The sequence below is a fragment of the Neovison vison genome, chromosome 10 (genome assembly GCF_020171115.1).
Source record: "Neovison vison isolate M4711 chromosome 10, ASM_NN_V1, whole genome shotgun sequence".
Taxonomy (NCBI): domain Eukaryota; kingdom Metazoa; phylum Chordata; class Mammalia; order Carnivora; family Mustelidae; genus Neogale; species Neogale vison.
Genome location: NC_058100.1, coordinates 71112058 through 71135462, shown reverse-complemented (window position 1 = coordinate 71135462; position 23405 = coordinate 71112058). Strand labels below are relative to the sequence as shown.

Here is a 23405-nt window from a genome sequence, read left to right as displayed (position 1 = left end):
CCCCAGAATGAAGAAGGGTCCAGGACCAGCGGGCCCTGGAGGGGCTCAGAAAGGAGCCAGTGCCTGGTCCCCCACCCCTACCCCTTCCGGGAGCAACAGGCACTAGGAGGCCTCCCGAGCTCCAAAGGGTCATTCTGGTCTTTGTCCCCCCCCAACCCCCTATGGGCCACCAACAGAGGCCAGCCCCCTCCCCACCATCCTTCCTGTGTGTGCACCCCCTGTGTCTACTGTAAATCATTTCTTTTTTGCTGTCACCATTTGACAGCTGAATCAGAGAAGTGGGAGGAAGAGAGAGGTTGGGGATGGCGCGTGTTGGGGCCGGAAGGGAAGGGTGTTTGGAATGTTACAAGGTAGAAGAAGCCGTGCAGCGAGCATGAACTGGCTGGGCTGCTGGCCAGCAAGGGGCCTGCCAAGGCGAGGCAGGAGTGGGGGGCAGTGGAGTCTTGGACGCGGGGGCCACTTCCCAGGCCCCAGTCATCCAGGCGCCCCAGAAGCGAAGAAGACACGGGAGTCCCCCTGGTGTGACGGCCAGAGACTGTTCACTCTCTGTAAGTCTTCTAATAGATGTCAGGATTCTGGGAGGAAGCCTGGAGGGGCTGGGGCCAGAGACAAAGCCCCCCAGACTCTCCTACAAACTGTCTCTCCTCTCTACTTCCTGGCCAGCTGGTCTATCTCCAGCCACCGGTAGCTGACAGCTGGGGTGTGGCTCGAATCCTGGGGATTCGAGGACCTTCTGGTCCAGCCTGGGCCTTTCTTCCCCAGCGTGGCGCAAGAAGTCCTGCCTCCTTCCTCACCTCCCAGCCCACCTCAAGTCCACACCCCGCTCTGCTTTGAGAAGGCACAATGTGTACCTGACCATGAACTCACAGGACTTGAAGGGGCAAGGGCTTCCGGGACAGGGGCTTTGAGGCAGAAGCAGAGTAGAAGTCAGTCTCTGGACAGGGCCAGCTTCAGCAGGAAAAACTTGGGATTTCTGTGTGGGCCAGCGTGGAGCTAGGGGTCAGCTGAGCTCCACCTAGGAAGCGGGCAGGGACTGGATGTGACAAAGGCCCAGAGGACAAGCAGTCCAGGGAGCAAGGGGGTTTGGCAGCTAGGGGACCAGGGTGGTCAGGAATGGGCCGGCCCCTCCCTCTCCATCCCCACGGAGCAGGGCCTTGGGCCTGTGACAGAAGGGCCAGGCCACAGCCAGCCCACCCCCAGAGGGGCACAGGCAAGAGGCACCCGACCCCTGGTGGTGGCAGCGGGCGCAGGAGGGCAGCACGCAGCTGGGGTGTGCGTGGGTGGCAGCAAGGAGGGGCAGAGGGAGGAAGCTGGCTTCCTGAAGCCTCCTCAGCCCTCAAAGACCGACCAACAGACAGACAGACAGCTGGCAAGAGGCAGCCTGGGGGGACACAGCTGCTTCAGTAAGTACCTGAATGGGGGGAGGAGGGGCCCTGTGGTCCAGGGAGGGGTGTGAGTCCTGGGGGGGCGGGCTGGTGGGCATCTCCAAGGCCGGTGTGAGTAAGGTTGCATTGGGAGCTACAGTGCCCGGCTAGGGAATGGGCGCTGACCTAGCTGATATCCCTGAGGAGCACGGGGCAGGGGAGCCACAGGGGGGCTGCAGGGCGAGCAGAGGTCAACAACCCCCTGCCTGCTTTGGGAGAGCTTCTCTCTACCACATACATCTGAGCCGGGCCCACCCTGTCCCCTCACCTCTGTGCCTGCGGGCTTAGCGACTCTCACACCGCCACCACCCCTCGGAAGCTGTGACCTGGCTCTGGAAGCTGGGGACCGTCCCCCAAGAGGAGAGGGGCCCCACCACCTCCATGTCCCCCTCTTGTGCCCCAGCTGTCGCCTCACCATGCACTGCCGCTCAAGGGCTTGGTGAGGCCATTTCCTGTGACGGTTACAGAGGCGGGAGATGGGGGGATGGGCAGAGGAAGAAGGAAACACCCCCCCACCATAGTCTACCTCCCTGGACAGAGACCCCAGAAGCCAGAATGAACTTGGGAACTGCCAGCAGTTAGGACAGGGTCTACAAGGGTCCCCAGCTGGCTCCAGGGGTGCGGGAGGCCTCAACCCTCTCATTTCAGAGAAGGCCTGGACTAGAGGTGGTTTCTGTGAGCTTTCTCTCTCCCTTCTACACAGAACACAACGTTTCTGTTTCCTCCCTTGCCTTCTCTGCTGCCGGGGCCCCAGCTTTGAGCCCTCTGTACTCTGGCCTCAGGCAGCCTCTTGTCCCCTCTCACCCTCCTTCTGGAGTCTTTCTTGCCCTTTCCTTTCCTCTCCCCATCACAATCTCTGTGCCTTTTCTGGTCCCTACCCCAACCCCAGACTGCCCACCGCCCTGGGTCCCCCTGTAGAGATCCCAGCCTTCCTGTAGTGATAATGACAGAACTGCTCAGGGAACAGAGGACACCCCAGTGAAAACAGGGGTGCCAAATAGCAGGCAGCCGGCCTGGGCGTGGGAGACTTCCCCTGGCCAGGTGGACAGGCCAGAGGTCAACAGCTGAAGGGTCCTGTGTTTCAGGTGAACCTCATGGCTGAGTGAGGCCCAGCACACCCTCCCCCCCAGCATGGTCCAGGACCGTGGGGGGTGCTCCCGAGCACAGCTGCCGACCTGGTCTTCGGAGGCAGCCATGACCCAGCCTCCACCCACCAAGGCACCGGTCAAGAAGCATGTGAGGCTTCAGGAGAGGTGAGATCTTGCCTGGGAGAAGGGTCTTTTCCCAGCCCTGGGACCCCGCTCGGTTCCCTCCATCAGCCCCTCCAGCTCTGACAGCTGGGTCCAGAGGGCCCTCAGCTGTTGACTCCAATCAGGAAAGAAAACCCGATGTGTTCATTTGCGTGTCGTTTGCATGTCGTTTTCATGTCTGGGATATAACATTTCATGTCAACCCTGCACCTGCTCCCCAAATCCTAAGTTGGGCCGAGGATCTACCTATGTAGATCTGGATATAGGTCTGAGCTATAGGTAAAGAGCTGATCTGGATATAGGTCTGAGCTTTAGGGGCCTGCAAGGAACCGGCAGGGGTGGGTAGCTGGAGGTTCAAGGCTGCCTTGATCTGAGAGACAAATAAAAGGCATGGGGTGGGGGGGCTGAACCCTTGAATCTCCTGGGGCTCTGGGTAAGAATGGCTAAAGCAGCCCTTGTTCCTGGGCACTCACAAGGCCCTGGTCGTCTACGTCTGCAGGCGGGGCTCCAATGTTGCTCTGATGCTGGATGTGCGGTCCCTGGGGGCTGTGGAACCCATCTGCTCAGTGAACACACCCCGGGAGGTCACCCTACACTTTCTGCGCACAGCTGGACACCCCCTCACCCGCTGGGCCCTGCAGCACCAGCCACCCAGCCCCAAGCAGCTGGAAGAGGAATTCTTGGTAAGAACTTAGGGTCCCCTCCGAGTCACTCTGCCCTTCTGAATCAGAGACAGCCAGGCCACACCGTACTATCTTGGGCACTACAGGTATGTCTCTCTCCTCTTCGGGCCCTCCGGAACGACAAGAACCCCAGTGCCGAGGGAGAAAAACCACCCCCTGCTCCCCCTTTCTGCCCTCCACCCCACACAGACCTAAAGCCAGGAGGGGCCAGCCAGGACCAGCTCCACTAGATCAGGGTGGGGAACGTGGGGGAGGGGAAGGAGGCTGGGAAGAGGTATGGGCTATTCACTCTTTTCCTCCCTCTGCCAGAAGATCCCCTCAAACTTTGTCAACCCTGAAGAACTGGATATTCCTGGCCACGCCTCCAAGGACCGATATAAGACCATCTTGCCAAGTAAGAACTGTGACAGCCATTAAGGGAGGTAGTGCTATCCCCAGGGCTGCAAGGTTCAGAAGGAAAGACACACAGGCTCAGCTGGGGAAGAGCTCCCTCACAGGGGCACCTGCTTTCAGCAGGGAAATCCCAGTACCTGCCCTGGCTGGGGGAAGAAGGAGCGAGAACCCTAACCACAGTTAGAACATGGCCACTCATAGTAGATGCTTACCGAGGACCTGGCAGCGCCGGAAACCCCTGACGGTAGCTCATTTCTCAAAATGACCCCATGAAGTTGATGCCCCCCTTTTACAAACAAGGCAACAGAGTCTCAGAAAGGTTGCATAACTTGCCCAAGATCAGGGCTTCTTTCTGCTTTTCCTCCACTGTGGGAAACACCCAGCAGAGGTAGTGGGAAAGGCACAATCAGGAGGGCTCCCAGAGAGAGGGCTTTGAGCAGCTCAGATGCAGGAAAGTGAGCAGGGACAGGTTTGGAGATGGGAGTCCAGGAGCTGTAAGGGGTTGTCCCCGCAAGCTCAAAGGACCCAGGGATCAGCACCTCCCACTTTTCAGAGGCAAGCGTGAGACCCTCGCAGGCTCTCTCCCTCCCCCACTCAGGGCAGCCTTGTCTGGCCAACCCATCCCCAGCAACTCCCAGTCTCGGGAGCCCTTAGCTCACCACCAGCTCCTGTGGTTCCAGCCCTCTGCCCGCAGGGGTGGGCCAGCATCCATCAGAGTGAGGGGGAGGGAGCAGCCCTTGTTCTTGGCCCAAGTCTAACCAGCCTGCAGCCGCGAGAGAGGGGAGAGGTCCCTCTGCCTGAAATCCCCCTCTGTCCAGATCCAAGCCAACACCAGCACCAGGAGAGCTAGTCTCCTTTCCTCACAAGCTAGGTTCTCTGTCCCTGCTTGAATTGGATTTGGAGAAAGCCTTCCCTCTTTGAGGGAGAGGCTGACACACCCAGTAGCGGAATGAAGCGGAAGTTCCTGTCCTGCTTCCCCACTTTGGGATTTTAGGCCAAGTCACTCATCCAAATCCCGTATTCACCAGCAGAAAAAACTCTTTCTCCAGGGCATCTCGTTTTCTGTTCCTGTTGGTACCGTCCTGCTCCACACCCCTACCGATCTCAGGGCGAGAATAACTCACTCACCACCCATTAGGCCCTGCTGCTCCGTTCCCTTTCCTTAATAGTCTGTCCTACATGCCACCACCCAGTTAACCATCCCGTTATTCCTTTGATCGTGTCACTCCACTGCTCCGAAACCTTCTGTGGCTCCCTATTGTCTGCATATAAAATAATTTAGTGGGTCTCTGGCCACCTGCTATGCCGGAGATACTGTGATAAGCACAGGAACTCACCTCTTCCTGACCCTGCTGGCATGTGCATTCGTTGGTCCCCTTTTGACCCCTGACCTCTGCTGATTTTTACTTCCTAGATCCCCAGAGCCGGGTCTGTCTAGGCCGGGCACAGAGCCAAGAAGACGGAGACTACATCAACGCCAACTACATCCGAGTGAGTGGCCTGGCTGTGGCTGCCCTGCAGGGAGTGGGGGCTTGCGGAGGGGGAGGGAGGAGGGGGGAGCAGAGAACATCTTCCAACTGTGGGTTCCTGCTTCAAATCACGGACGCCAAGCAGGGGCAGACCCTGAAGAGGCCCCAAGCCACCAACCGAGAAGACAGAGGAGATGTTAAGCTGAGAAGAAACCACCCAGTCTCCACGCACGCGATCACTTCATCCCTGCCCACCCTCTACGCAGGGAGGAAGTTGCATTGTTGAACCTACTCCCGCCTATCCCCCCGGCTCGACCCTCTTAGCTCTGCTTGGGAGGTGCTTGCACAAACAGGAGCTCTGAGCTGTCTCTCTTTTCTCTCTCTCTCTAGCCTTAACTACTCTCCAAAGCAGCCCCTCCTTTGTGGGGATGATTTAACATCAAACTATAGGAGCCAGGGAGGCAAGGTGGCCTCTCTACCCCATTACCCCCCAACGCTAGAGCCCTAAGTAGCTGTAAAAGCAGCACCCCCTAGTGGCTCAAAGTGGGTAAGACAGCGCTCCGAGGTGCCAAGAGAGGGAAAGCTGTTAGCCAGGGCCCCCTGAGGAAAGGAGACCTCCCATTTGTCCTGGAAACTTGGTGAATGGTGGTCTGTTTGGATTTCGTCATCTTGAGAAGCTGAGATTCTGGAAGGGAGAGGAAGGGCCCAGCAAGAGTGTGCTACATCTGGCTACTAAATATATAAAAGTAATACATAGAAGTGAAACATTCACTCCAGCAATGTTGAACACAGTTTTCTTATTTTGTGCTAGTAGAAAGCAGCAGGGGAGGAAAGGGGCACTCATTGACAAAGGATCTGGTATGTGCTAGCCTCGTCATATGCTTTGTGGAATGTAATCTGTACTCTATGCCTGCAAGTTAGATATTATGCCCAATTGATAGATGAGAAAGTTGAGGCTTAAGGAGGCTAGGTAACCTGCTTATGGTGGCATAGCCAGGGAGCACAGAACGAGGATTTGAACCCACGTGTTCCTCCCTCTGGAACCTGTGTCCTCTCCACCACGTGGCTTCCAGTGCACACACGTGTGTGTCTGTGTGTGCACGTCCAATGGCTTAGGCCTGATCCCAGGACCTGCAGAGTCCCCAGAGAGCTAACGCTCACTGCTTCCCACTCTTCCTTTTGTTCCTTAACCTCCCCAGGGCTATGATGGGCAGGAGAAGGTCTACATCGCAACCCAGGGCCCCATGCCCAACACCGTGTCAGACTTCTGGGAGATGGTGTGGCAGGAAGAAGTGTCACTCATCGTTATGCTCACTCAGCTCCGCGAGGGCAAGGAGGTAGAAGCCATGGTCCTTAGTGAGCCCAGAAAGGGCTACATCTTACCCCGCCACACATGCCCCTACTCAGGGCACCTCAGGACTAGGGGCTCCCCGGGAACTGACAATAGGTATTGTTGGGCCCAGCTTGCACATCTTAGAAAAGTTTCCAGCTATATGCCATGGGGGCTTTCCACAGCCATAATGGAGGATGGGATGAGCACGTCCTCTGCACAGTGCCAAGCTCAGAAGAGCCTGTCCCAGGTGCTGACCCGGGCAGTAGCAGCCCCTCCAACAGGGGTGGGAGATGGGGAGGGGCCCCACTCCGCTTTCTGCTGTCCTGGCCCCTGCATGGGCTGACAGACACTTCCCCCTTCTGACTCCCAGCTCCCTCCCTCCTAGAAATGTGTCCACTACTGGCCCACAGAAGAGGAAACCTATGGTCCCTTCCGGCTCCGCATCCAAGACACGAAAGAGTGTCCAGAGTACACTGTGCGACAGCTCACCATCCAGGTATGGGAAGGTCAGGCCATCTCTGGCTTCTCTGAAACTCAGGCCCCGCCTTCCCTGGGATCCCAGGGTTGGCTCATCTAAACCTTCTTGAACACGAATCTAAAAGAAAAGCTTGAGGCACAGAAGAAAGAGAAACACGGGTACCACCCTGGTCTAATAGGGCAGAGCCAACAAACCCAGCAGGAGCCGCTGGGAAGGCCGATTCACCTGCACTGAAGGGGTTGGGAAAGGAGAGGTGGGGTCCCGGAGTCATGCTGAAGGAGCCCCAGGAAGTCCAGAGAGATGGATGATGACACATGCAAAGTGCTTTAAATGCCTTCTATTATCATATAGCATTTTGTACTTTTCAAAGCATTTCTCTATCAACTCCTTATCCTCCAAGCACCCAGAGAAGTAAGTCAACAAGCTATCACTGTCTTTTTCTAAGTGAAGAGAATGAGGTTAAGGGATTCTGCTCAAAGTCATATGCTAGTTAGAGGCAGAGCCAGAGGCAGGACTTGAACTTGGGTCTTTCCCCCCATCCCTGGACAGCGTTTCTTCCAGACTTTCAGGGGAGGGAATTGTGAAGTCCGATGTGCAGGAGAAGGGAGGGCTGACCTTGCCTGTTCACGGTCCCTGACTGTGCCCTTGACTCTGGGCACCAGAAAAGGCTGGCAGTGGCCCCTCCACGACCCTGGTTCTCATGCCCTGTTGCTCTGCCAGCACCAGGAGGAGTGTCGGGGAGTGAAGCACATCCTCTTCTCTGCCTGGCCTGACCACCAGACCCCAGAGTCGGCTGGGCCCCTGCTGCGCCTGGTGGCCGAGGTGGAAGAGAGCCCAGAGACAGCTGCCAACACTGGGCCCATCGTGGTCCACTGCAGGTATGTGCCCTCTCCCCCCACGGCGAGCCTGGACACAGGCCCCCCTTCCCTTGTTGTTGGGTGTCTTCTTAGAATGCGTTCAGGAAGGACAGCATCAGGCAGGCCCAATTCTTCCCAGGATGGGACTCTCTAGATCATTCAGCAAAGTGCCCTGTGTTTATTCTCTCCTTCACGAAAAACCTGGCATGTGGGCAGGACATTCGGGCACAAGCCAGAGAGGGGACAGAGTATCAGAAAGCTTTGCAGTCTGTTCAGGGCAGGGTTGGGGCAGGGAGAGGTCAACATGGTCCCTGCTGCTGAGAAACTCACTTATTCAGCAAATGTTTATTGAAAACCTGTTATCATCAGGCACAGTGATAGATGCGAAGGAGACAGCTCTGCTTCTGCCCTGACAGGCTTACAGTCTGGAGATAAAGTAAAGCTGCCCAGCAAGTGTGGCGAGGGCTCTGATGGCAGTGTCCGGGAGCACAGGACCAAGTCACCCATCCTAGACTTGGGCTAGAGAAGGTTTTCCAGGAAAAAGGACATTTAAACTAAGTGAAAACCTGCGCAGTGAATTGGCCAAGTGAAGAGTGGAAAGGGGAAGTGTTCCAGAGAGATGGAACAGAATGTACAAAGGCTCCTCGATGACATTTTTATTTCTTTATTTATTTTTTTTAAAGATTTTATTTATTTATTTGACAGACAAAGATCACAAGTAGGCAGAGAAGCAGGCAGAGGGGGGGCAGGGAAGCAGGCGATGCGGGGCTCGATCCCAGGACCCTGAGATCATGACCTAAGCTGAAAGCAGAGGCTTTAGCCCACTGAGCCACCCAGGCACCCTGACATTTTTATTTTTTTAAAGATCTTGTTTATTTATCTGACTGAGAAAGAGAGTGAGTACAGGCAGGGGGAGCAGTAGGCAGAGGGAGAGGGAGAAGCAGGCTCCTCACCGAGCAGGGAGCCCAGCGCAGGCTCGATCCCAGGACTCTGGCATCATGACCTGAGCTGAAGATAGACACTTAACTGACTGAGTCACCCAGTGCCCTAGATGACATTTCTAAATGGACACATTGCTGAGAGTGAAGTTAGAGGATGGGGGCCTGGAGGTCACGTGAGGGAAGGGAGGAGAGGGGTAAAAGATAAGTCTGAAAGGCCAGGGACCTCAGAGGACTGGCTAAGAAACTTGGATTTAGCCAAAGGGATACTTTGGCTACAGAATAAGAATCTGATTGGGATGGAGTCACGGGTAACACAGGGGACAAGCTTATAATAACGAAACCATTCGGGAGTGCATGCCCTAAAGAGAACATAGTCGCAGAAGTACAGACAGAGGTGGGATGCCTGGTGGCTCAGTAAGTGTCTGCCTTCAGCTCAGGTTATGATCCCGGGGTCCTGGGATCGAGCCCCACATTGGGCTCCTTGCTCAGTGGGAAGGTTGCTTCTCCCTCTGCATCTCTCTCTCTCCATCCATCCCTTCTCTGACAAATAAATAATTAAATCTTAAAAAAAGAAAAAAAAGTACAGATCAAGGGGGGACTCATGAGCCCCCTCCTCGCAGGTGACACCTGGACCTTAAGTGCTGGGAAGTCCTGAGTGGCTTCTATCAGGGCTCCAGACGAGAAGCCTTCCCAAAAAGGGGGGCCAGGCAGGTTTGGAAATAAAGAGCAAGACAGAGCAGAGTGGAGGGCCAGCTATGGGAAGGATGCAGAGCTGGGAAAGGGGGCTGAGTGTCAGCCACTGGGGGAATGAGGTCATGGTAGAAGGCGGACCCAGGAGTTCAGCAGGCCTGACAGCTGGAAACCACTGCTGCCTGCAGCTGCGCAGAAGATGGCTCCTTGGAATGTCCACGGGGACTGGAGGGGGACCCGGAATAGGTTTATGGAGGGGCCAGTAAAAAATGTCAACTCCTCTAATGCCTGCTCTCACCTGCGAAGATCCTGCTGCCTTCATCCTTCCTCAGGTCCACACCCCCAAAAACAGAGGCCCTAAGTGCCTGTGGCTTTTCTCTGCAGTTTAAGGCCCAGCCCCCATGTTCCCTGGTCCCCTGTCTCCAATGTTCCCCCACTCACCTGGCCCCCATGTTCCCTGGTCTCCTGTGACCTCCCTGTCGCCTCCCTGGCTGTGTCCAGTGCAGGGATTGGCCGGACTGGCTGCTTCATCGCCACCCGAATTGGCTGTCAGCAACTGAAGACCCGCGGGGAAGTGGACATTCTGGGCATCGTGTGCCAGCTGCGGCTGGACAGGTGGGTCTGTGGATGAGGACAGGACCGACAATGTTAAGGTGTAGCCTCCCTGCTTCCTGGGCCCCAGAGCACTCAGAGGCACGTTCCCCTCAAGCACCTCCCTCGAGAAAGGAAGGGGCCCTTGGCTTAGAATTGTTTCTTTTGCCACTAACACCCAGGAAATAACCTCTATCTAGAATGCCAGTCTGCGGATAGCTGTGCCTTGTCTCTGTTTTGGTGTTGTATTTCCAGATTCCCTACTCAGGGAAAGGTGGAGGAAGAGGGGACATGAACGCAGACACAGAAGCCCCCAGATCTGGGGACAGGGAACCAAGGTGCAGACTCTGCCTTGTACCTCACTGAGCTGTCATGATATTTTTCTGGGCCTCTGTGCCTTTATCTAGAGAGAAATAATGGCTCCTTTCCTCAGAGAGCTATTGTAAGGAATGTGTTAACTCACTGTGAATGTGTTTTTCGAATATGAGAACCTATTACACACAAATAGGGAATTACCATGTTTACTTCACAGATGGGGAGGAGGAAACTTGGAGGCTCAGGAATATTCCTGGCCCAGCCCGAGGAATCAGGGACCTGGTTCTGCCCTAGGAGGCTGACAGGTCAGAGAGTTCCAGTGTGGGGTATCTCCTCCTTGGCATAGCCGGCTGAGGGGCTCAGCCCCAGGTGTGGGGCCAAGGGACTGTCCTTGTGGGGAAGGTGTGAGGGGCAGCAAGCAGGAGTAGGAAGCCCAGAGGAGGACTATATGGAGTAGTTGACGGGTTCTTTGAGAGAACCTCCCTGGTGAATTATGAAGATGTTGGGTCTGACCCTCCTCCTCCACTCATGACCTCTATGCTTCCCTCACAGGGGTGGAATGATCCAGACCACGGAGCAGTACCAGTTCCTACATCACACGCTGGCCCTGTATGCGGCCCAGCTCCCTGATGAGCCCTGCCCCTGAGCCCTGGAGCCCTCCACCAGCCCCGGAGCCAAAGTCCCCCAGGCCTGGGAAGGGGGGTCGGGCAGAGTGGGCCTCTGGATCTGAGGGACCCCTTGGATGGGCCCAGGGAAGAGGTGTCTCCTCCGGGGGTACACACAGTCACTGGGAGCTGCATCAGCAAGGACTGGGACTGGACTCCAGGTCTTTAAGATGGGCCGCTCTTCTGCTTCCTCAACTAGCCGCAGACGGACACTTGGGGGACCTCCCATGTCTCTCTGACTTGCGAGCCAGGAGCCGGCACTGACCACAGAGCTGAGGAAGGAGCCCAGGAGTCCTGGTCTTGTCTAAAGTGCTCTGTGAGCTTCATCTCTCGGTCTAGGACACAGACATTAGGTGTTTTGCTCGCATAGTTAAAAGCAATCACAGAAGTTCCTAGAAGCCGCTCCACCTAGATCCCCTTCCTGGGGCTGGCAAGACAGTGATTCCCCAGCTCTTCCGCCTGGGGCCTCCCCAAGAATAGGCCAGATGCCAGAGCTGGGAAAAGTCTGGTCCTGACCATAGCCAAGATCTCGACATCCCACCAGTGACTGCTTCTTCACCCAACATCCGTGAGGTGGGCCGGACACCCCGCCCAAGAGAACAAGCCCCAGACGACCCCTGTGCCCACACTTGAGTTCCGGGTTCAGGCTACACAGGTGACCAGGCCAGGCAGTTGAAACCTCTGGAAGAGGGAAAGTGTGGGGACCCCTCAGAGGTCCAGAGGGCTACCCCTGCCAGCCACTCACTCCAGCTACTCCCTAGGGAGGCCCATCATCCTCTGTCTTTCTTCCATGGCCTCGGAAGATCCCTGGTAGCAGGAGGTACAAAAGAAGAAGGAGTGACAAAGAAACAAAGAGCTTGGCCTGACTTTAGAAAACCAGCCCCCCCGCAATCCACCCCTTGCATTTGCAGAATGCACCTGGAGAGCCTGGCTGAGTCCACGAATGATGAGGGTGAACACATTCCATGCAGACCTGGGGGCTCAGACGAAATTGGGGTCCCCATGGTCTATTCCAGAGAATGAACTCCCTTCAGCATCTCCGTAGCAACACACGTTCCAGGGTACCCCACATCTGTTTGAGGGCTCACCTCCACACCGCTGGGAAGACCTCCAAAGCCTTCATCCTTGGATCCAAGATGGGCTGCCTGTGGGGATGAAGGAAGGCAGCATCTCTCCGGGAACCCAGCCCCTGGGTCTGCTTCGGCCGATGCCAGTTCTCTGAGGAACCCCCTGAGGGACTGGGTCCTGGAGAACAGCTGAACCTCCTCATTCATGACATCTCTTCGAAAGAACCTGCAATGTTGAAATGAGGTTAATTTTCCTAATGCTTCTGCTTGGTCTCACAATGGAATTCCTCCTTCCTTACAGCCCCGGGAGTGGGCTCTCCTGCACCCACGACTTGTCTAACCCCTGTGCGAGGCATGCACAGCCTGGGCCCGTGAAGCTGGGCAAGGAGTTCACACCCATGTACGAGCATGGGCCCAGAGGCTCCCCTCCCTGGCACTGTCACCCTGACCCTGTTCTAGAACTTAGAGAAGTACAAGCTCTGGAAAAGGAACCAAGTGGGAGAATAAAGGCTTTTTGGATGACTGATTGATTTCTTCTTTCCATCTTTTTCTCGGGCCCCTGGAGCCTCTTTATAGCAATAGAGTAAGAATCCATACATCAGGAAGAGGCTGCAGATCCTTGTGCCAGGACATGCACATTTCTAGAACTTCCTGAGACACACCAAAGTGCTACTGGGGTCACTTTAGGAAATGGGGCACAGGTGTACCCTTAGGAGCTAGATAGGGACCTATAAGGGGCAGAAGCTAGAAAGATGATACTTTGTGATCCATCCTCTTTGGCCACTGTCTGATCATTGAGGGTCATCTTGGGTACTTTTGACAGATCCTGTTTAAGTCGATAATTTATGTGGTTTTTTTTTTTTTAAGATTTTATTTATTTATTTGACAGACAGAAATCACAAGTAGGCAGAGAGGCAGACACAGAGAGAGGGGGAGGCAGGCTCCCTGCAGAACAGAAAGCCCAATGCCCAATGCGGGGCTCTATCCCAGGACCCCAGGATCATGACCTGAGCCAAAGGCAGAGGCTTTAACCCACTGAGCCACCCAGGCGCCCCAATTTATGTGCTTTTAACTACAACAATAGAGTACATGTGTATAAGTTTGAAAACCAGATACTGGGGCGCCTGGGTGGCTCAGTCCGATAAACATCTGCTTTCCACTGGGGTAATGATCTCAGAGTCCTGTGATGAAGCCCCACATTGGGGGTGGGGGATGGCAACCCTGGTCAGACAGAAGTCTGCTTCTCCCTCTCCCTATGCCCCTCCGCCCATGCTTTCTCTTTCAAATAAATAGATAATATCTTAGAAAGAAATAAAACCAAGAAATAAGGAGCACTCATCCTAGGTCGGGGGACTGTCCTGAAGCCTGGGACCATGGGGGAACAGCCAGCTCTGGGATTAGCAGGCCCTGTGGCTCTAACCTCTGAAGCCTGGGGCCTGAGCGCCTGCCCTCCACCTCCCACCGACAGCTGTCCTCCTGAAGGAAACTTTGGTTTTCACCAAAACAGGCCAACTTTTTCACTGGAATTCCCAGCCCCCAAGCAGGATTTTATCTGTGAATTACGTGATACTAGGGAAAATCAGCGTCGGCCTCAAACACCTCTTTATTTCACTTGGGGCCAGAGGCTTCCTAAACAAGCAGTCCGGGTAAACTGTGGTTAGCAAAACAAGATGGAGCATTAACACGCCCAAACCCGGCTGTTACTCTCCGCGGGTTAGCTTTGGAGAGGGTAAAGCTCAGTCCCCCTCCCCGAGATGTTCAAGAGGCAAGGACTCGGGGAACAAAAAGCCTCCATTCGCCTGTCCTTCACAGAGATCTCATCTCCGGATCCTGGAAAGTGGGTGGCCCGTGCTCCTCCACCCCGCTTAACAGAGACCTCACCCACCTCGGCCCACCACCCTTTAGGGAGGAAGGGGGTGCCACCCAGGGCGCGGCAGCCCGGGAAGGAGGGAAAATAGCCTGGACCTCTTTCCCCGAGCGCCCGCGGACGCCAGCAGGCTCAGGCCGTACCCCGGAGGCACAAGGGCCCACCGCGCACCCCACCCGCCCGCCGGGCTCGGGGCTCGGGAGGGGCGCGCGTCCCGGTGCGAGCCGGACACGGCCCGGCAGCGGCGGCGCGGGAGGGCGGCGGCGGCGGCGGCGGCGACGGAGGAGGAGGAGGAGGAGGAGGAGGGCGCTGAAGCCACACCCATCGGCGAGCGGATCCGGGGGCAGCGAGTCGTCGGCCGCTGCGCTCGAGCCTCCGCCCGCACCGAGCCGCGGGACCCGGGCCGCACCGGGGAGGGGCCGCTCCGGGCCGCAGCGCGAGGGCAGCGAGGGGCGGCGGGCAGCGGCACCGGGCGGGGCCGGCGGCAGCGACCATGATCGCTTTGTTCAACAAGCTGCTGGACTGGTTCAAGGCCCTGTTCTGGAAGGAGGAGATGGAGCTCACACTGGTCGGGCTGCAGTACTCGGGCAAGACCACCTTCGTCAACGTGATCGCGGTACGGGGGCGCGGGGCGCGGGGCGCCGGCCGAGGGTCGGGCCTGTCTCCGCCCGCGCCGCGCCCTGGGCAGCCGGGGTCGCCGCCTGGCATGGCCGGGCACCGCCGGGCGCCGGGCGGGGGAGGAGCGGGCCAGGGCGCTTGGGGCCTAGCACGGCCCGTGGGGGACCCGGGTGGCGCGCGACCCGCTCTCCTGCCCGGGCCGGGATGGCACGGCTGGGGGCGGAGAAGGGGGACGCGGACACGGGCTGGGGCTCTGGGACTGGCGGCCCCAAGGGGTCACGAGGCAGAAGGGAACCAGCGCCTGCAGAGACAGGCCCCCTCCGGTCCCCGCGCAGGGGGGCATGACGGGGCGAAAGTGCCCGGGCCTTCCCGCCCCGCGTGCGGAGGGTCGCGGGACCTGGCAGCGGGACCCGGCAGCGGGAGCGGCTTGGGGAGGGGGCTTGGGCGAGCCCAGCCCCACCCAGAGGCTTTAACCCCTCTCTGCCGGAAGAGGAAGCCCCGCGCTATTGAGGAGGAGGGGACGTACCCCCTGGGGGTAGTGGAATCAGCTGAGGCCTTTGGCTCCAGCCCAGACTCCTCCTCTCCAGGAACCCGCGGCGACTTAGCTGGGGGTCCGGGGAGGACGGCGTCGTAAAGGGAGTTTGGAGTCTCCGCTTGGCTCAGAAGTTGCAGCTGGAGGTATCTTGGCCCGGAGGATGAGCTAGAGGGGCGCTGCCCGATCTGGGGACAGGGGAGAGAGTGGCTCTGAGGGCTTCGGGTAGTCAAGTCCGAGGTGGGCAATTTTCTGTCTTTTGCCGTCAGGGAGTGGTGGGGAAGGAGTTAAAAAAATCTATCTCAAAAAAAGGGAAGACAGAGCTCCACGGGTGTGTGAGCTAAGGCTGCAGTAATGGCTGCGGCCTGCATGGAGGAGCCTGGCAGGACTGGGCGTGTGAGGTTGAGGGAGGCTTGGGGCAGGGGGCGCTGGGGTTATCGCCATCCCCATACTAGGGTTTCCGAGAATTGCGGATTGGCCTCGTACTGGCCCAAACCGTGCTCCGTAAGAGAGGTGGTCAAAGAAGTATGGCCAGTCAGCCTAGGTACCTCCCTGCGCCCGTGTTGCTGCCCATCCTGAAGAAGAGAGCCCCTGACGTATCTCAGCATCCCGGAAGGAACGCTGCCTGAGGCAGGAGGGCAGAGGGAAGGCTGCGGGTACCCCACGGCCACAAGTTTGGGCACCGGCTTCCTTTTCCAAACGTGCTTTGCAGATGCCCTCTGCCCCTTCCTCCACCACATGGCTCCTGGCTCCTCGATCCTCATCTGACAGGGCAGGACCTTCAGGCCCGTGCGGGTGTTTTGGCATGAGATGTTTCCTGGCCAGCAGGTGCCCCTGAGCTCCCGTGTGCCCAGGCTCTGGGCCTGGAGTCTGGCTGCCTAGTTAAATCAGGCATTGACTCGGCCTCTTGGGCCCCTAGGGCCCCTTGGGCAGGAGACTAATGCCTGGACTCTGATCCTTCAGGCCTAGGTGGCTTGGCTTCTAGGCATTTCGATCTGGGAGGTGTCTCCAGGGTAAGGCCAAGAGGAAGAACAACTTGCTGTGGCTCTAATGGCTCAGCCTCGGTGTCACCTCCAGTCCCCAGGGGAACTCTCCTCGTGGAGCATTTATGAAAGCCATGCTCCTGGCCAGAGACCCACAGGTCCCCTGGGGGGTTCCACTTCCTGGTCAGGAGGGCCTCTCCTAGATGTGCATCATGTCCAAAACAGGAACAGAACGCAGGAGTCACAGATGACACTGCCAGGGGCAGAGTTGCTGGGAGGATCAGGAACGCGCCCTGCTCCCAAGCCATGCGTTCCCCTTTTTGATAGTCAGTTTTCCACTTGGGCTTGCACATCCTAAAAGTGCAAGCAAAATTTCCCTTTAAAGAAGCTTCCAAGAAAAACCACCCCTTGTGGACTTCAGTGGGAGTTCTAGCATCAGGGGAATTGGTATTCTCGGGTCCCCTTGGGCACCTGCACTGGCATTTCTGCCCACCTTGTGTATGACTACAGTAGAGTGTCTTTCAGAAAGAGATGAAGAATTGGGACCCGTGGGCTCTGTTCCTGTGACCGCTAGTGACACTGAATCACCTTTGCCTGTTCATTTGGCATCTGCTTGTCTCAACTTTTTCCCCATTTGGCTTTGTCTGCTGGCTCTATGAGGTCTGACGGTAAATAGAAATTGAGTTGATGTGTCTAACCACTCGGCGCCTAATGTGAACTGGAAAAAAAAAAATTATATAGAGACTTCACAGTGCTTCTAAGAACCTAAAACTGATCTTTTTTTTTTTTTTTTTAAAGATTTTATTTATTTATTTGCGAGAGAGAGACAGTGAGAGAGAGCATGAGAGGGAGAAGGTCAGAGAGCGAAGCAGACTCCCCATGGAGCTGGGAGCCTGATGTGGGACTCGATCCCGGGACTCCAGGATCACGCCCTGAGCCGAAGGCAGTCGTCCAACCAACTGAGCCACCCAGGCGTCCCTAAAACTGATCTTTTGAGATCTTCTGAAGAAGTCGGGATATACAAAGTAGGAGATGTTTTGCCCGAGGGAATCAAGGGAGCCGTTTTCAAATATTTCAAGCCATTTAATTATGTAAAAGACTATCCTGTGGAAGAACTAGGTCTCAGGGTACCCAAGCCTTTGGAACAAGGGGTGGGAGTCACAGGAAGATGGATTTTTGACTCATTGTGAAGAACTCTCAGAGAGGTGGAGCCCACCCAAGATCAGAGGTTAGATCACTTGACTTTGGGGTTACTTCCAATGTTAAATGAAGAGCTCATGAGATCAGGAGGCATTAGCAGGGAAATGAAGTCATAACCTGGTTCCATCTTAGCATTGGTTCACAGCTGCACTGGAAATACGGGTGCCAGGGAGCCTGGGTCCCTGGGGGTCCTCCTACCCAAGAACACATTCAGCCGGGCTAGGCTTTTCCTTTATATGGGAGCCTGTAGGGCTTCTAGTTCCCAGAGATGCCAAATGGGTCCTTATGCTATATCCAGGCCATTTCCAAGCACTCTGTGAGCCTTATTTGCCAGTCTCTAGGGAACGAGAACCTTTCTCCCCGTTTCACAGAAGGAAACCTTGAGGTCCACAGAGGTTAAAGGTCCTTGTCCAAGCTCCTCCATGATGAGTGATTAACAAAAACTAGGCTTTCTTCTTCAGACCCTTAGGTTCTTCATGAGCCCAGATGGAGAGGAATAGGCTTTGGTCCAGCAGGTGCCCCCATCCCCACCCTGGCACCCTGCTGGGGTTTGGCACTTAGACCGCATGTGGTTAGGGTCTCCATCCTTAGCGAGAAGAGAAGCTGTCCTCCATCAGGGCATTCCTTTCTCTCAGTGATTCCTAACTTCTAGGGCTCTCGGGCCCTTTTGATTAGCTGATAAAAATATGAGACCCTTGGGATGCCTGGGTGGCTCAGTCGGTTAAACGTCCGACTCTTGGTTTCGGCTCGGGTGATGATCTCATCTCAGGGTTGTGAGATCGAGCCCTTGCATCAGGCTCCACGCTGGGTATGTAGCCAGCTTAAGAGTCTCTCTCTTCCTCTGCTCCCCTACCCCCTGCTCACTCACTCTCCCTCTCTTAAAAAAACCAAGACACATAGAAGTATTCCATACACACTCTACAGAGGAGTGGCCATACAAACAGAAAGTTTGCACACGCAGATTAGGTACAATTTCAGGGGGTTTGGGGGCTCTCTGAAGTCAGTCTTTGGCCCACAGGTTAGGAACTCTTGGTCCACCTTGTAACAAGCATCCATCATGGGGGCTCACTTCTCACTTCCAAGGGCCTTGGTGATTCCTGCAGATGAAAGGGAATCAGTCACTCTCATTCAGATGGGACCTCAGGAGTATTCCCTCAGGCCTGCAGGCTCTGAGTAAGAAATCATCGACTCTTACACCTTGGTTAATGGTCAGAGCCCCCCGACTTCTGTATGTGACAGGCAAATTACTCCTGCTACCTAGAAGAAGAAAATGGCATGGAAAGAGACGAGGCTGTCACCCTCAGAAGATTCAAGGTTAAGTAAAGTCCTATCTCCTGCATGTGGGGAAGGAGAGTGGTAAGCAGAAGTGTCCTACCTACAAACATGGAGATGACCTTGGAAGGAGTTTGGCCTGGCCTGACTTCAGGCCTGGGGCTGGTTTAAAGCAATCTAGACATCCTGGAGATAATTCAGAGGGGAAGACTGGAAGATCATTAGAATTTGAAAATGGGTTCCAGGATATGGAATTAGAGTCCAAATTATTCAGCAAACATTTGTTAGTGTTGTTAACGGGGGCATGGTTCCCCTCCCCAGGAAACTCTCAGTCTAGTGGGAGACCCGTGAGTCAACAGGGAATGTGGGGTGTGGGTTATCCATCCTAACAAACAGAGTATAGTGCAGATAAACCAGAAGCATGGATAATCCAGAAGTTTCTTGGTGTATAGGCGCCTTTTGGGGTGGCCTAATTACCTTCCCTCAAAATTTTATTGCTTGTTTGAAGATATGTCTGCTTCCTTAAGATCCCCCCTGACTGTTTGCCGTGACTTGTTTGAGGTCCTTTTGCTGGCAGCTAATTGTTCTTCTGCTCCACTGGAGCCTCGGTTCAGTAAAGGGGCTTCCATTCCGATGGAGAGATGTTGGTTAGACCTTAAGAAGAATTTTTTCTCAGTCTAGGCTGAGAAACTTTGAGGGGGCCTGGAGAAGACGTGGCCTCTTGTTCACAGGAGAGACACCTGAGTTGTTTGTGGCCGTCCTGCCTGAAAGCAAGGGACACTCAGGAGATGCCCCCGTGCCCTCGCAGAGGGGTGCCTGCGACACTGCTTTATTCTTGCGTCCTTGTGGCCGTGGCTGCCAGGGACGGCACAGCCGGGTTCTGTCGATTTGTACCCCTTTCCCAATTCTGACTCTTCCTTCCCAGTCAGGACAGTTCAATGAGGATATGATCCCCACCGTGGGTTTCAACATGCGCAAAATCACCAAAGGGAATGTGACCATCAAGGTGAGTGTCAGGAAGCCAAAACTCTGGGCACAAGCTCTCGGGGCCACGGAAGCGCACCTGCGTGCCTGCTGGGACGGGGCGCCCACAAGGAAGGAGTTGGGGAGGGTATCTGAGACCCTGGAAGAAGCTGGAGGAGAGCAGGGGCTTGGAGAGGTGGGAAAAGAACGCAGGACTTCTAAGGCACTCTGAGGGGTGTAGGCACAGGAGGGATGGACAGCAGACCAATCCCTGGCAATCTGGAGGAGGGGGAATTGGAGCCATTGGGTTTGGTTGCCTGCCTCCGGCTGAGACCATGTCGCCCTCTTCTCACTTAGCTCTGGGACATTGGGGGACAACCCCGATTCCGCAGCATGTGGGAGCGCTACTGCCGAGGAGTGAGTGCCATCGTGTAAGTGTAGGGCTGGGCCGGAGTTGGGGGCTCCCCTGGCTTCCCCCCACCCCGCCCCCAACCTCACTACCTGTAGGGACCCCTCCCTGGCTTTTCCCCCCAGCCTCACTGCCTGCAGGGACCACAGGCGCAGAATGGGGTTAGTCACCATCCTTGGTTCAGGATTCACTGTCCTGTCCCTACGAAGCCTGCCTTTACTCCCCGGGCTGTGTGTTTCTTATCTGCAAAACCGCTCCGAGCACGCACTGCCCAACCTGAGAGCCTGGCAGCATTGATCCACCCCAAGTCCCTGTGTCCCCCTGCCTTCCCCAGCCCAGAGTCACCATTCTTCCAGATTCTATATGATTTAAATGGTTTGTTCCCTTGCTTTTTAAAAATAATTTTATCCCGGGGCGCCTGGGTGGCTCAGTGGGTTAAGCCGCTGTCTTCGGCTCAGGTCATGATCTCAGGGTCCTGGGATCGAGTGCCGCATCGGGCTCTCTGCTCAGCGGGGAGCCTGCTTCCCTCTCTCTCTCTCTCTGCCTGCCTCTCAGTCTACTTGTGATTTCTCTCTGTCAAATAAATAAATAAAATCTTTTAAAAAATAATAATAATAATAATTTTATCCTACATGTATATGCCCAACAAAAGATTGTTTTGTTTTCATTGTTTTAACCTCATTTTTTAGAAGTATCTCGCTGCAAAAAAATCTGGGGCTGCCTTTGATTTTTTCACTCAACCAGGGCTATTCTTCCCATACAGACCTCAGGGGTTTGTAAGGGGGTCATTTCGGGAGGGATTTACACCTAATCTTAAAGGGCCAAGCTTCCCCCACTCCACCGCGCCCCCGTGGGACCCCTTGTCCAAAGGGGACTTTTGGATGACAGGATAATGGCCCATGATGGAGGAGAACCAGGTGGCCCATAGATCCAGAGGTGACCAAGCTCCAGAAAGATGTTTCCTGCTGCAAGCACAGCTGTCCTTCCTACCTCTCAGCCTGTAATGTCAACATGCTTGTCCCCACCCGCTGTCCCCCAGGTACATGGTGGATGCCGCTGACCAGGAGAAGATTGAGGCCTCCAAGAATGAGTTGCATAACCTACTGGACAAACCCCAGCTGCAGGGCATCCCGGTCAGCACCCTAGTGGAGCAGAAGGGGAGGGAGCCCGCTGGGAAGTGGCCCTGGGAGAAGGGGGGGAGGCAGGTGAAGGCCAGGCATGGGGGAGGGGAAATGGACAAGCTGGCACAGGGGCCCTTGACCTAGTCCCTGCTCTCCCTTCTCTGTAGGTCTTAGTCCTGGGTAACAAGCGGGACCTCCCAGGAGCGTTGGATGAGAAGGAGCTGATTGAGAAAATGTGAGTTTGGTTACTCTTCTCTGTCCTTCCTCCTTGCTCCCTGAATTTTCCAGGCACCAGAGAGATGGCTTGCTGCTGCTCTCAGTACCTGCCACACGGTGGCAGCAGAGCCCACCTCTCCAGGAGCCTCACCCTCACCGTTGTAGCTCCTTTGGCAAGAAAAGGTCTCTGTTGCCCCCAGCCCCAGGCCCCCTGGGCAGCCCTAGCCTCAGCAGGTTCTGTTCTGGTTTCCCCCCAGGAATCTTTCTGCCATCCAGGACCGAGAGATCTGCTGCTACTCCATCTCTTGCAAAGAAAAGGACAACATTGGTGCGCGTGGGTATGGGGGAGTTGCCGGCATTCTGGGAACAGACAGGGCGAGGGGAGGGGCAGAGAGGCCCTCCTGGGTGTTCTAGAACAGTGGCTCTCAAAGCCTTTCCCTGCACAACTTTCCTTGAAGACCAAAGCTCGAACCTTCTGGGTAGGACAGTATCTAGGAAACGCGACATCTGAGCATTACCCCTGCTATGCCCTCCACTGGTTTTGTGATCTTAGGCAAATCACTCCCTTCTCTGGGCCTCACTTCCCCCACTATATGGGTTGGACCAGGCGATTCCCAGGCCCCTTCTGTCTGTGGCACCCCACAGCTCTTGGCTTTTGGTGCCCTTAGAGTTGATCCCCGGTTACAGTTTTGGAAGCCCTGGGCTGGGTATTTGCTCACTGTGTCCCCCGTCGGCCCAGCATGGGAAGGCCTCTAAATTTCTCTGTTGTCCCCCACCCAGACATCACCTTACAGTGGCTTATTCAACACTCAAAGTCACGGAGAAGCTGAGACTGCAGTCCTTCCCCCTCGGACCAGGGACCTGCTGTCATCCAAACCCGAAGTCGCGCTCCCCGCCCACCCCACCGTCCCCCATAAGCCCGCCGCTCCTCACTCAGCGTGGGGAGGGGCCCTCTGGGGATCCCAGAGTCCTGTTCTGCTGAGATTTGAACTCCTGATTTTATTGTAAAATAAACTGCTCCCATTCTGGGCCCCCTAACCTTTGGCCCTCCCCCCTTCTCTCTGCCCTTTGCCCCCCCTGCTTCCGTTCCCTTAACAGCCCAGGCCCCACAGCCCCTGCCCTCCTCTCTCCCGTGTCCCGCCCCTACGCTGCCCTTTTCAACACTCTTCTGTTATTGTCCTGTGTGTACAGTATATATATGTATATATATTTTAATTTTTTAATTTAAGCAAAGACTAAAAATCAACCATTTGATGCTGCAGGGGCCCGTCAGGCTCTGGGAGGGGGGCGGTGTGGGAAGAAGGCAAGAGAGGCAGGGCTGGCTCCGGGCAGGTCGAGATTGGGAAGGCGAGAGCTAGCATCTGGGGCAGGTGCCAGCCTGGGCACTGGTGACCGTCCCCATGTCCCGTTTGTTTCCACTTCCCAGTCTGGCTTATCCCTGCCGTGCTTGAATGTCACAGGCCGACAGGAGCCTCCAGAGGCGCCCCTCTCTGCCCCCAGTCTCAGTAGGGCCACTGGGCATACCCGAATGCCGGAGAGATCACCGGCCAACAGGAAGCCAGCGTCCACATGACCCCAGGAGCACGTCCCGCCCGCTCCCGGCTCCAGCTCCTGCCCCTTCCTAGGGCCCGCAACTCCATGGGCCACCTCATTTTCTGTTCTCGTTTTGCAGAGTTGCACAAGGAGAGAACTCAGCATGGGGGGTTGGTTCTTTGGGTTTTGTTTTCTGTTCGTTTATTTGTTTAATTTAATGATTTATAAAGTGATGTTCCTCTTCCTTTTTTACACTTTTAGCTCATATTTAACCTCTGTTTGGAAAATGATTCTTGTAATTGTACATTTTTTTGCCTCCTAACAACAAGAATAAAATGACCAGTTTTGTGTTGGGGAGGTGTCCGGGGCTGGTTATTTGTCCGCAGACGCCGCGGGATGACTGGCGGGCCCGCGTGCTGGGCACAAACACCACAGAGAGCGAGGCACGCGCTCACACTGGGCACACAATGGCACTTCACAAAGCAGCCTCCCGCACGTGCGCCGGGGCCCGGCCGCCGCCTCCCTCCCTCGTCAG

At 55.8% G+C, this 23405-nt stretch overlaps 2 protein-coding genes and 1 long non-coding RNA gene across 5 annotated transcripts; 2 read left to right on the top strand and 1 right to left on the bottom strand.

Annotated features, from left to right (window-relative positions):
* The first annotated feature begins 1316 nt into the window (after positions 1-1316).
* PTPN7 (protein tyrosine phosphatase non-receptor type 7) lies at positions 1317-12132 on the top strand. 3 transcript variants are annotated; one of them, XM_044267604.1, is made up of 10 exons: positions 1317-1403; positions 2510-2677; positions 3174-3357; positions 3670-3751; positions 5165-5241; positions 6419-6556; positions 6938-7048; positions 7751-7908; positions 10020-10133; positions 10977-12132. In XM_044267604.1, exons 2-10 carry the CDS (start codon positions 2556-2558, stop codon positions 11068-11070), a joined length of 1080 nt encoding a protein of 359 aa, XP_044123539.1. In that variant the 5' UTR covers positions 1317-1403; positions 2510-2555; the 3' UTR covers positions 11071-12132. The 3 variants fall into 3 exon arrangements, with proteins under 3 accessions (XP_044123539.1, XP_044123540.1, XP_044123538.1); XM_044267605.1 differs by having other exon boundaries at positions 3667-3751; positions 7757-7908; XM_044267603.1 differs by having other exon boundaries at positions 3667-3751.
* LOC122918794 lies at positions 9385-12738 on the bottom strand. The gene is made up of 3 exons (XR_006386681.1): positions 12178-12738; positions 9960-10139; positions 9385-9743 (listed from the first exon to the last, which is right to left on the bottom strand). It is a non-coding gene; the product is annotated as an uncharacterized LOC122918794 (long non-coding RNA).
* Positions 12739-14462: 1724 nt separating this feature from the next.
* ARL8A (ADP ribosylation factor like GTPase 8A) lies at positions 14463-23223 on the top strand. The gene is made up of 7 exons (XM_044267602.1): positions 14463-14639; positions 19554-19634; positions 19949-20022; positions 21040-21133; positions 21289-21356; positions 21595-21665; positions 22118-23223. Exons 1-7 carry the CDS (start codon positions 14517-14519, stop codon positions 22165-22167), a joined length of 561 nt encoding a protein of 186 aa, XP_044123537.1. The 5' UTR covers positions 14463-14516; the 3' UTR covers positions 22168-23223.
* The last annotated feature ends 182 nt before the right edge of the window (positions 23224-23405 follow it).